The following is a 13090-nucleotide window of genomic DNA, read 5'->3' as shown; positions in this document are numbered from 1 at the left end:
GTGATATGGGATGTGCACTCTTCACAGCTAAACCAAATATACGTCTCTGCTCTACTTTTAATAGATGAGCCTGGACAAGTCATTAAAATTCTCTGGGATTCAGTTTATTTATCTATATTTAAAGAGTACTGAACCAGAAGATAGCTAGTCTTCTCTAAGCTGTAATATCCAAGACCCTAAAATATCATTCTCTTAAATTATTATTTAAAAGTTGTTGGAAAATTTGCAAGTAGGCGCATACAATTTACTATGTCCTTTTTTGCCCCTAGAAAGTAGTCCCATTCATTTTTACCATTGAAAATACATTTTTCAGATCCATTATATCAGGGATCACTCACTAATTCAGTATTTTATTAGTCTTGGGCCTGCTGTGAATAAACATAGGAAATAGGAAGCTTGGCATCCTGAGGATTATAGTTTTCCTAGAGTCACTCTCAGCTAAGTGCCATCATCAATCTAAGTAAATTCCTCTTATCAATCATAAACAAGGCTCAGAAATAAGTACATTGATGCATTTGTCTCACTGTGTACTTACCATTTATTTTGCTCTCTTTAAACACTGACCAACAATATATTTAAAATACAATGTTTTAATTACATGCTAGAAGTCTTGCATTGTTATTATTTGATAACAATACTAAGGTATTTTCTATGGTTTTTAGGAAGAAGTATAGTGATGGATGGGGCCAAAATTAAAGATATTTTAATACAGAAAGCTAAATATTTATTTCTAATCAATCAGTACTTTTCAAATCTCATTTTATGCAAAGCAGTATATTTGGGATACTTTTAATTATCATATGTAATTTTAAACTATTAATATATAGAACATTTGGAGACTTATTTTATCTTAATTAACATCCCTTTTGTCATAAACACATAATCTTAATACTGTATTTTAGATTCTCTGTCTGAAACATTTTCATGTTAATGCCTATAATCTTATTTTTTTCACATATTTTTGTGCCATTTTCTACTGGTTATTACCTGAACATGCTAGAGCTCCAGTAACTTCTGGTATGCTTAATAGTCCAGAGAACTAGGGAGTTCTGTGAAAAACAGCTAGGAGATCAACATTTATAGTCATTAATAAATAAAAATGTAAATTTAGAAAACAAAAGGATCCAGTAAAAAGTCTCACTTTGACAATTACACAAAAATGGAATTTTAACTGTGGAATAATTTATTAGTTTTAGAAAAACTTCAATAAGGAAGTAAATTCTACAGAATGTATGTATAGCATGATGTGCTGAAAACATTTATGGAAAAGAAAGTATATACAAGTTAGAATTAATGTGAAGAAACAGGATTAAGTGGTTGAGGAAACAGTGGAAAAACATCAAACTTGCTTGATGTCATATGAGTGCTACATATGAATGCTACCATTTACATTCTACTGGTTAAAGTTTTCTTTGTCAAAAAGTTATTTGGATTGGGACTGAAAACTTTAGTAGACGTTTGCTAGGTAAAGATATAAGAGAATGAGACTGCAGTCAGACAAAACAAAGCAAAGGCACAGAGTCTAAACCAGGTTAGCTGGTACAAAAAAAACTACCCTTGATTAAAGGTTAGAAAGAACATGGGACTTTGAGGAGTGAAGAAATAGAGGAACGTTGCACACATAACAAAATTTTCTTATACATGCATGACTTTTTTTTTCAATTTACTAAGACATAAATCACAGTTACAACATGTTAGACTGCATGGAGGAAAATCTGACCAAAAAATGGAACTGCTGACAAACAGAGGAATTTTGGAGCTCACTGATTAGCACATTTTGCATTGCCTCCAACCTCTAAGCCTTACCTCCCAGAGCTCCTCATGATCATTTGTTTCAATCCACTGGGACTAAGCGCTCTGTTCCCTGAACAAGTACAAACTTTTCCTGCCCCTGCATTTGTTGTAACATAGCAATCTATCCAAAAAGTTCACAGCCAAGACAAATGTCTCAACAAAAGCCTTTTCCAAATATCTCCTTCGAAAACATCCTTCTCTCCTGTTTTATTACTGAATTTAGATTACACCACTGATACAAGTAATTTTGACTTGTAAATATGTATGCATCTGTTTGCTCTATCCTGAAAAATTATAAAAATCCTTAAGGGCAGAAACAGTATAATGCAACTTTGCATGCCACAGGGTTTTGCATTTTCATAAGCTAGTTTACAAAAGCAAAATCCGACTCACAAACTAAATCAGAATTTGTTGAATGGATGCATTTCAGTGCTGACACATTTTAATTCTGTTTTTTTTCCTTATCCATTTGAGTCAGTCTTATATTTCGCATGCATACCTTCTATTTAATTCATGGACAGTAAGATGATTGGAACACATCTGGGCTTTCCCAACAATGCTTTCACTGTAAGGGACTTCAAGAGCATTGAGGGATGATCCCCAGTAACTGGGGGCAAAGTAAGCAATTTAATCGTCTTTCTGATTTGTCTATTTGAATCAGAATGTAATATGAAGGAGGCAGAGGGAAACTGAGCTGCCATTAGACACTCTTATCCTACTTGATTTGTTTAATTCCACACTATAGGTGTTGGAGAACACTGGGTGAACATAATATACATGATGGGATCTTCAATTATGTTTATAATTTGAAGGGATGGTTTGGCATTCTGTAGCAACCATGTAGCAACCATTGTATTTACCTTTTAAACTAAAGGTTCCAATTTTTTAAACCCACATGGACACCAACATAATTTTTTCTTAATTGTTCAAAATGTTAGCTTTCTTTTTAGATTTACCTTCTGGAATAGGGATATGGGCTGCTTGGGGAAACCCTTTTAAACACTTAGTGCTCACAACAACCAAAGCAAGGCTCCTCTGAAAAAAGTCTATGGGAAACAAGGCCCTCCATTTTAACTAGAGTTACTCCCAAATACCTGATTTGCTGGTTTCTACCATAACTCCCACATCTTCAGGTGTCAGGAGCTGATGCTAGAAGGCAGCAAGATGCCTCTTAGAGTAGAAAGCTATCCTAATTTGGCTGTGATTAGGGTGAGGCTGGGGGGACATTCTTTAGGCCAAAAAAAAAATTAAGCAGTCGCCCCAAACTCAGCAAGTAAGTGATAATTTAATGCAACACTTTAAAAGATCAAACTAGTAGAAAAAAATCTGTGATGAGCAAAATATCAAGATTTCAGATAAAGACAGGATCTTAACCTGCACTTGCACAGCTCACCTCAGTCATTCATCCCAAATTTGTGACAAAATTTAAATTGTGCACCAGAGTTGAGTACCTAATCCAGACTATGGTCCTAAACACTTTCATGAGAGGCACTTTCCTGAGAGCATTCACTAAATGCCACCTTTGGAATAAAAATCTACTGGATCATTGCTTTTCCTCTGGACAGATCTCTGCTATTACAAACTTCCCGCTGGCTCTCATTGAATTTTTGGTGGACTCTCTCCAAGTGGGATAACGGTATTTAATCGGTATCCCCGCCTCCACGAGCCTTCTGTTCTTCCAACTCCCAGTTTTTTACTGCTTTCCACCTGCGGGAGGCGCGCCATTTTGGCACCCTCTTCCTGCCACGATCTTAATTCTGCTTTGGCGGGAAGTTCTCACAACCATAAAAACATCTCCACTCTCCCACTCTCTGAATCCGTGCTGCTATCTATTCATCTTCACCCTCCCTCCAAAGGTGACTGGGAAAGAGAGTAGCTCAGACTCAGTCCTCTTTCAAAAGCACTTTTCCCTCTTTGGAAGACAGAAAGGTGTGGGTATGGGAGACTGTAGAGAAAGGAACTGCTGTGGCTTTCGAATGTCATTAGAACACTAAAGAAAAAAAAAAATCAAGACAACTCTGGCTTTGCAACGGATCTTTTCCTCCCCGAACACTTTGCGCGTACTAATTCCGCGTGCTTCTCTGCCCCACCGGCGGTCAGAACCGGCAGCGTAGGAAGGTTTCGGGCAAGTCTGTGGGCCACGCCCCCCACAACCGGCCACCTATCCCTATTGGTCTGACAGCCTGTCACTCCAATCTAACTCCCACTCCGGCTAACCACTCACGTAGTTTGGTTGCGTCTTGGCGTGTTTAATGTTGCCAATAACGAGGGATTTTTTTTTTTTTTTTTTTTTTTTTTTGGGAGACGAGTACAGGTCGTGCTGCAATTAGTTCATTGAAAACTCAGTTGCTGTTGGAGCGGACGGACAGAGACTGCTCTGGGCTTTTTTCCTGGTGATTGTTAAGATCTCCTATAGAGAGCTACGACAATGCCCAAAAGAAAGGTAAGTGAAATGGGAAGGTAGGAGGGGGAATATCTGCTGAAATGCATATTTCCTAATAGGCAGAGATTTTTTTCAAGCGTTTTGGCTTCTAGTTTGATTTTGTGATGTAGTGAATGGAATAGGAGGGAAGGGCAAAGAGCATTCGGTGTAAGGTTTAGGATGGTCTCGCATGCAACTGGTAGTTCACTTTTGACGTGTTTTGTTTAAGGGAAAGAATCGCTTGAGAGGTGTCTCCATGCTGAATTACAAACAGCCATAGCGCTGTGCTGTCGCTTCCTACCCCACCCCCCTCCCTCCGCTTACCCTATTGGAGAACACTTCGCCTCCCGGCCGCACTTCCAGGCACCAGTTTCTTCCTCTGTCTCCGTCTTTTCTCCGGGAACCGTCCCGTGTGGGGGAACGAAAGCCACGGCTTTCTCCGGTGTTTGCCTTTGTTCTTCCCGTTTTCTTTTTCCTTTTTTTTTTTTTTTTCCCTTCCCTCCTCCACTTCTTGTCATGCCAGATGGCTATGCAATGGTAATCCTGTGCCATTAGGCGGCGCAGACTTCAAACTGTCCTAGAGACCGGAGAGATTCACCGCTGTAATTAGAAACTTTAGGGCTCAAGGATCTGGCGCTCTCTGGGCTCTTTAGCTTAACGAGGAAAGGTGGTAAGAATCGCGTCTGTGAACTGCTGTCCACGTTGGGGTAACGTGAATGTTTTCACTTTACACACACAGCGCTGGTCTGGACTGTTCAAGGGGTACAGGTCTTCTGGGAATCCTCACTTCAAAATTCCTGCCTCCACTCAGACGGGAAATAAATTCACACTCGGTGTTTGTTTTTTTTGTTTGTTTGTTTGTTTTTTTTTTGCTGAGTCCCTTACACGTGAAATCAAACACTATTTCTTGCGTGGCAAAACCGTAAAACCATGTGCTATGCACGGTATTGTGATTGTTTTTATATTATTCATATTAATCTGCCTTTCCCATTCCTAGAACGTAGTAATAAGACTGAAATTCCCCGGTGCCCTGGGGCTGTATGAATCATGCAGTAGCTTGATAATTCCCAGGCTGAAGGGCTGCTCTGATACGGAAAGCAACCGTTTGTAATCACCATCCCCCTCTCTGAGATTCCCGCCGCCGTGCTTTTCTGAGCTTGTGCAATGGGTATTGCTATTTTGCAGAGCTGACAGCAACCTAGTAGCAGGTAGTGGCGGGAAGTTTTAAAATCCGTGGCCGGCTTCTCCGGATAAAGCTTTGACGTGTTAACAAAGAGGTTACCCCCTGTGAAGCATTGTGGGGGTTGTAGTTCTTGTATGCAGAACTTGGACAGCAGAATAGTTCAGAGCCAGTGGAGAGAGTCAGACTTACAATTGCATAGCAAACGCAATGCAAAAGAGACAGGGAAATTGTGCCTGAAGCTCCACCTTTGTTCGACCCCCCCACACACACACACACTTGCTTGTTTGTTTATTTTTTGCTTTAACACACTCCATAGCAGGTGGATTTCCAAAATTAGAATGTTTTTAGGAATTGCTATTTTCGTGAAAGGATTAGGCATGCACTTGCACCTTGATAGACAGCAAATATGTAGCTACGTAGCTCCTGGAAAACAACAGGTGGCTTCTTAAGCTGGAACCCAGGAAAAGTAACTAACTTACAGGCAATATTTTCTGCTCTGTGTTTAAACTGATGTCCTTATTTCTGTGTGGTTTTCTCTTCTGTATAGGCTGCAGTTCAAGGTGATGTGAGGCAGGAGGTGAGTGTTTAATTTTATAAACTTTGTCCAAAAAAAAAAAATCCACTCATTTTATAAACCCGAGACAAACTAGCATCCAATAGGTATATACTGTTTGGTATATTTATGCCATCTGAGTTTTACTGTGATATACCGGTGTATTCTCTAAAAATTACAGTATTAAAACTCCAGACTTCTTGGAATGTAGGACCTTAATGTGCTTGTTAACTTCTGGAGAGAGTTTCTTCTTCAGAAAAAGAATTGCATTGTTGGTAGGCATAAAGCTGTTATACTTTTATTTTAAAATATACTCGTTAATCATTTTGTTAATTTAGCCTAGCAACTGAAACTTAATATTTTTTCTTTAGCATATAAAGGGTCCACAGAAGGGAAAAAATCAAAACTTCTGATTTTTTACTATGGTATTTTCTAACCAAGTGCACACCTGCTTCTTTAACAATAATAGGATGATAATTCAAAATGCTCATGGAAAATGGAATTAAAAGGTAAATATATTTTGATGAAAAGCAACTTCAAATCTGCATTCATATGAGGGAATCTTCAAAAAGTTCTTGAAAATATGTTGGACAATTAACACAGCAATTAAGTCCCGCTTTTGGACTCTTGCATCCATTATTGAAGGCCTGGGTTCAAGTTTGAACTCCACTCTCCATTCTGGCTTGTAACTTCAGTATACTCGGGGAAACATCAGGTCATGGCTCAAGTACGTGAGTCCTTGCCATGCACATGATAAACCCGAATCAAGTTTTTGGCTTTTGGCTGTTGCAGACATTTGTGAAGTGAACCAGCAGATGAGAAATCTTTCTGTCACTCCTTCTTTCAAGTAAATACAATAAAATTTAAAAAATTAAGGTTCATGAAAATGTGTATTATGAAAAAATTATACATGGATTTCAATTTGCTTTGCACCAAAATAAACTTACCTTTAAAGAATTATATTTTATTTCTTTGAAAGAGTTACAGAGAGATGGGGAGAGACACAGAGAAAGATCTTCCATCTGCTAGTTCATTCCCCAAATGTCCTCACCCAGCCAGGAACCAGGACATTTATTCAGGTCTCCCACTTGGGTGCAGGGTCCAAGCATTTGGGCCATCCTCTACTGCCTTCCCACTTGCATCAGCAGGGAGCTGGATCAGAAGTGTAGCAGCCAGGACTTAAACTGGCACCCACATGGGATGACAGTGTTGCAGATGGCAACTTAATCTACTGCACCACAAAGCCGGCTTCTAAACTTACGTTTTAATTGCATTTTCCATGAATTGTTGAAGTACCCTCATATTTATGTAGTGTTATGCCACGTATTTTCCCCATAATAAAAATAATTGTTGTTTTGTGTATTATTTATTCTCTTCAATGATAATTTTGTTTTCACTTGTAGCCAAAGAGAAGATCAGCCAGACTGTCTGCTGTAAGTAGTCTTTGAAAAAAAGCAGCCCATTTATTGTGAAATGTAATCATAAAATTCAAAGAGTCCTGAATAATGTTATATTTAACAAAAGATTCACTTTTGAAGTTTTAAAAAAAGACTTTCACATCAACAAGTGCTTTCTGAACCATATCTATTCATTTTAATTTAAAGATTGAATTTCATTGTTAGTGCCCATTCTTCAGGTGTGATTTCTTCCTTTTTTCTCTTTTTCCATAACTTGTGTTTTTTGATGCAGTTGCCTGCACCCATTATACCAGAGGTGAAGCCCAAAAGAGCATCAACTCCAAGGGTAAATATTCAACTTGCAATATTGAAAAAAATTGCTTTTCTTCAGGATTAATTCCTTAAAAGACATATCACTGATCATCTTACTTTATTTGTTCAGCTAGTGATATATTCTATCTTTTGGTGAGAAATATTTATTCCTGTTTTATGACTGTCCACTATGTTTTGGCATCTTTATTAGGTAGAGACAAAACAAAATTTCAGTCAGATAAACCCATTAAATACAGATGACTTTGACATAGCTACAATACTGATATTCTTGGGAAAAAAGATTATAAACTGTACTAACCAAAGTTGTGCTTTGTAATAATAGTAGTAACTAATATTAGGTAATGCTTTATAGTTTGCAAAGTACTTTCATATACAGTAATTTTAAATGGATATAAATGACTTCATAAAGACTTCTGTACTATAATATTGTGTCTAAAGTTATGTAGGAATAGAAATAACCTCAATAGTAAGCTCACTGTTAATTGCTTACAAGTGAGGATATTTTAAGGATTGATTGAATTCCTAAAATCATAAAAGGGTAAAGTTACGAGGCTCAATAAAGATGATCTAATTTCATCATTTTGTATTAAAGGAAACTGTAAACTATCATTATGCTTACAAAATTATTTGACATGCTTGATTAAGTGATTACTAAAGCTAAGGCAAGTGAGGTTTTAGTAATAGTTCATATATTAATAGTAAGTGAACAGGCCAGGTATTATGCCTAGTAGGTAATTTGTCACTTGGGATGTCCACATTCCATATCAAAGTGCCTGATTTAGAGTCCCAGCTCTGCTCATGATTCTAGCTTCCTGTTAATATGCACTCTCGGAGGCAGTGGATGACAGATCAAGTATTTGAGTCCCTGCTACCCACATGGACGACCCGGATGGAGTTCCTGGCTCCTGGCTTCCACCTGGTCCAGTCATGGCTGTTGCAGGCATTTGAGTAGTGAACCAGCCAAAGGGAGATGTCTGTCTGCTTCTCTCTCACTCTCTGCCTTTAAAATAAACAAAATAAACAAAATTGTGACAGCAGATTGAAAAGTTTGTTTTCTCTCTGTTTTACTTTTCAAATTCACTCTTCTATAAAGTTAGGCATTCAATTTATAATTTTTTAAAATAGTAAATACAGTTGATATCTTTTCAAAGGAGAAAATTGTACTAGACTAAAACAGATACTACATAATCAGACATTTAAAAATACTTTGTCCTCCTTAACTCTCAGTCCCTCATGTGCTAAAAGAGTAATGACCCACCTGTGTGGGAGACCTGAAAGAAGGTCCTGGCTCCTGGTTTCCGATTGGCGCAGCTCTGACCATTGTGGCCAACTGAGGAGTAAACCAGCGGATGGAAGACCTCTCTCTGCCTCTCCTTCTCTCTGTGTAACTCTGCCTTTCAAATAAATAAATAAATAAATAAATCTTTAAAAAAGGAAAAAAAAATAAGAGAAGTGTTATATTAGTAAGAGAATCATTTTAGTTGTATATTTAAAAGATTGCCTTAGGACATAGGTGTTTCAATCTTTACATCTACAGGTTTTGAAATGCCTCCAGGCATGATTGCTTTATCAGCAAAATTCTTTGCCTAATATTGAGCAGGAAGACCACTTAGTTAAAGGGCCAGAAAACCTGTTTCAATTCTGGATCTGCCACTTACGTTATGTGGCCTTGAGCAACAGCATGCATATCTTTGAGGCTGTTTTTTCATGTGTTAAAAAATAGTAAAACCAGAGACTCAGGGATGTTATAAACATTAAATGAGAAAATACATGTGAAATTGCTTTAGCAATTGTAAACTGCAATATAGATAATGTCATTACTCTTTCAGCACATGAGGGACTGTTTAAAATAAACAAAATAAAAAAATTGTGACTGACTTATTTATGAACAGGGCAGTGTTTCATAAAATTTAAAATTACACATTACCACAGTTCTTCTATTAGCCAGGAATATATTTTTTTTAAAAAAAATTATTTATTTATTTGAAAGAGTTACACATAGAGAGAAGGAGAGGCAGAGAGAGAGAGGGAGAGAGAGACAGAGAGAGAGAGAGAATCTTCCACCCACTGGTTCACTCCCCGGATGGCCACAATGGCCTGAGCTGAGCTGATCTGAAGCCAGGAGCCAGGAGCCAGGAGCTTCTTCCAGGTCTCCCACAGGGATGCAGGGGCCCAAGGACTTGGGCCATCTTCTACTGCTTTCCCAGGTCATAGCAGAGAGCTGGATCAGAAGTGGAGCAGCCGGCACTCAAACTGGCGCCCGTATGGGATGTCGGCACTGTAGGCGGCAGCTTTACCCACTACACCACAGCGCCGGCCTCAACTTCTTTTAATTTTTACCAATGGAAGGTTTATATTCAACATAACCTTGATGCTAATTATTAGACTTGGCAAAGATAAATTGATCTCCTTTAGTCAGAGAAAGTTACTTTATCAGTATAACTTGATGCTAGCAATTGGCCCTTAGTGGCTGCTGGTCAGCATTCTGACTTGTAGCTTCTCATCTGTATCATTCAACTTAAAAAGATTTTTCAGTTTCTATCAGGGGAACATTATTCATTTTCAGTGCTGCTTTAGGTTTACAATGAAACTTAAAGTGGTATGTGTTAATTTTGCTGCTATTTGGTTTATATGTGGTATTTCAAAGCTTTTCCACAAATGATTGCAGCAGCTGGTAAAATGACTGTGGTCATTTAATCAACACATCAGTTAAATGGTGTATTTATTTTTATTCTCTCTTGTTGTTGGACAGAAAATGAAGACAAAAAATGATACACTGGAACAAAACACAGATACAAGTGCCAAAGTAATTGCTGAAACCAAGCAAGAAGAAGCTGTCAAAGAACAATCCAGTAAAAATGGAGAATCCAAAATTGTAGAGGTATCTTACAATGTTAACAGATTTGTCCATTTGAAAGTTTAACAATGGGTGCAATGGAAAGAAATATTATTTGTGTTTTACTTTAAAGTTGAGAAACATTAAATTAATGGTAGCTCTAATGTATAATGATTCATAATGGGAAAAGAAAATGAATTTAAAATATGAGAATTTACTTGTACCTCTGGTGGGAGAATGGATTAGCATTTTTGTTACTAAAACAATGGCAGTGATCATAACTTAGCACTAATATAATGACCCTCTTATTAAGTGCAGGCCAATCCTCTATTCCTTTCATTAACACATGAGCTATTGTAAGTCCCTTTCCCAGAACATCTGATTCTTTTATTTTTCCTGCAGACTGCAAAACAAAATCATTACATAAATGTTTTTAACAGGGCTGGTTTTGCATGCTGTATTTTAAGGTATTGCAGTAAAACACCAAAAATGGGATGTGCTTATCAAATCTACAAATCAAGCATGTGCATATGTGGGCAAACTTTAGTAAATGATTTTATAATATCTGGTATAGGATTTTTCAAATAATTTTTATTTTAAAATGCCCAAATCTCACCTGTATAGGAAAAATGTATTCTTTTCTCCAGGAATATATTTTACTTACATGCATGCTACTTATTGAATATTACTGATACAGAATAACTCTATGTTACCGTGTGCTTCCTTGTATCTGTAATGAAAATTATTTATATGAATATGCTTTTGTGAATTTATCATTTCATAAATCTTTTTGTGTATGTTTCCGTGGAGACATTTTAGTTAATCTTATTTCTTAGAATACTTTCCTCATAATGTGATATTTAAGAGGCCTTTTCCATGGGAAGATTACTTTTTTTTTTACAAATGACTTACTAGTCTTTCCATAAAATGAATGCAATCCAGTATAAATACTTAGGGAAAAGAGTTCTAAATTCACAAGTAGAACCTTGATGTTTGTGTTTTGTTTTGATTTTTCTGTATATCTAGGCACCAGTTCCTGAAAAAGAAACTGAGGAATCAAAAGAAATAAGTGAAGATATTGAAGAAGAGGGAGGAGAAAATAAAGAAGCAGTAGAAGAAGATAAAAAGGATGAAGATATAAACAAAGAAGAGAAAGGAGAAGACGGAAAAGAAGAACAAGATGAAGAGGAGAAAAAAGAAGATGGAAAAGAGAATGAAGATGGCAACAAGGAAGGAGAAGATGGAAAAGAGGGAGAAGACCAAGAAAAGAAAGGAGAAGAGAAAGATGGTGAAGATGGAAAAGGGAAAGGAGCAGGTGTCAAAGAGGATGAATTTGGAAAAGAGGATAGAAAAGAGGAAGATGATAAAGATGGTGCAGATGAAAAAGATAAAGAAGATGAAAATGAGGAGGAAGAGGAAAAGAAAGATGAAGGTGGAAATGAGGAAGAAACAGAAAAGGAGAAAGAAGACAGCAAAGAAGAAAATGAAAAAGAAGAAAGTGGAAAAGGAGGTGAGGAAGATGGAGAAGACAAAAAGGGAGATGAAAAGAAGGCTGAAGTTGGGAAAGAAATCGAAAAAGAAGAGGTCAAAAAAGAAGATGGAGAAAACGAAGAGTCTCTGAGTATTGTCTAAAACTGCCCTGTGTGGTTTCGTAATTTGGTAATACATACCTTCTTGTTGTAATGTTAATAGAGATAAATATTTTTATCAAATATTTTATAAGCACAGTTTTTCTTTAGCATCTGTTTAATTTCAGAACATCTTCATACTGATTATTAGTCACAAAATTCCTAACATGAAACCTTTATAAATTTTGAGATTATAGTAGTGGAATATGTAGAAAAATTATGCTAACTTTGCCAGGGGATTCTGTTTCGTGTAAGTTCCTTGTTACATTTTGAATTTTAATTAGCTCCTATATATGTGATCATTTCACAAAATGGGGGAAATCCCAAAAGAACGTTTCATGAAGCATTCTTGTGGTTCTCTAGATTGCTTTTATAAAGAAGGTGAACTATTTTCATGCAATGCTAAGAGTTAGTTATCTTTCCCAAATATAACTTTATTATTGTCTTAGGAAAAAATAAAGTTGTAATCTCATGTTAAAAAAGAAATGCAAATGTTTATTGCAGAAGGGCAGTTTTGGTTATATGTGTCTGAACAAAATTTTATTGCCTTTATCCTAATAAAAATGACTCTTCAAAGCTGATTATGGTTTCTGATATCTCCAAAAATGTAGTTAGCATGATATTATACTGCATGATTTTTTTTCTGTTGTGATACAGGTTGAGAATCCCTAATCTGAAAATCCAAACTCTGAAATTGTCCAAAATCAAGGAGCTTTTCAGCCTCCGACATGATGCCACAGTGGAAAATACCACACCATGAAACTTTGTTTTCTGCACAAAATTATTTGCAGTGTTGTATAAAACTACTTTCAGGCTATGTAGACACGGAACATATAAAACATAAATAAATTTCATATTTATATTTGGATCCCATTCCCAAATATTCAAATCTGAAACACTTTTGGTCGCAAGTATTTTGGAAAAGGGGCATTCAACCTCTATTC

At 36.8% G+C, this 13090-nt stretch overlaps 1 protein-coding gene across 3 annotated transcripts in view; it reads left to right on the top strand.

The window, feature by feature from the left end:
* HMGN5 (high mobility group nucleosome binding domain 5) overlaps positions 1–12736 on the top strand; it is a 69856-nt gene extending 57120 nt beyond the window's left edge. For 2 of the 3 annotated variants that reach the window (XM_062183423.1, XM_062183421.1), the window contains 6 exons: positions 4099–4237; positions 5947–5976; positions 7356–7385; positions 7642–7695; positions 10435–10563; positions 11545–12736. In XM_062183423.1, coding sequence (XP_062039407.1) covers positions 4223–4237; positions 5947–5976; positions 7356–7385; positions 7642–7695; positions 10435–10563; positions 11545–12150 — 864 coding nt within the window. In that variant the 5' untranslated portion in view covers positions 4099–4222 and the 3' untranslated portion in view covers positions 12151–12736. The remainder of the gene's footprint in view (positions 1–4098; positions 4238–5946; positions 5977–7355; positions 7386–7641; positions 7696–10434; positions 10564–11544) is intronic. The other variant, XM_062183422.1, reaches the window with a different exon arrangement.
* Positions 12737–13090: the final 354 nt, after the last annotated feature.

This window comes from Lepus europaeus, chromosome X (genome assembly GCF_033115175.1).
Source record: "Lepus europaeus isolate LE1 chromosome X, mLepTim1.pri, whole genome shotgun sequence".
Lineage (NCBI taxonomy): Eukaryota > Metazoa > Chordata > Mammalia > Lagomorpha > Leporidae > Lepus > Lepus europaeus.
Note: the sequence above shows the minus strand (reverse complement) of the source record. Positions and strands in the feature narration are given on the sequence as shown.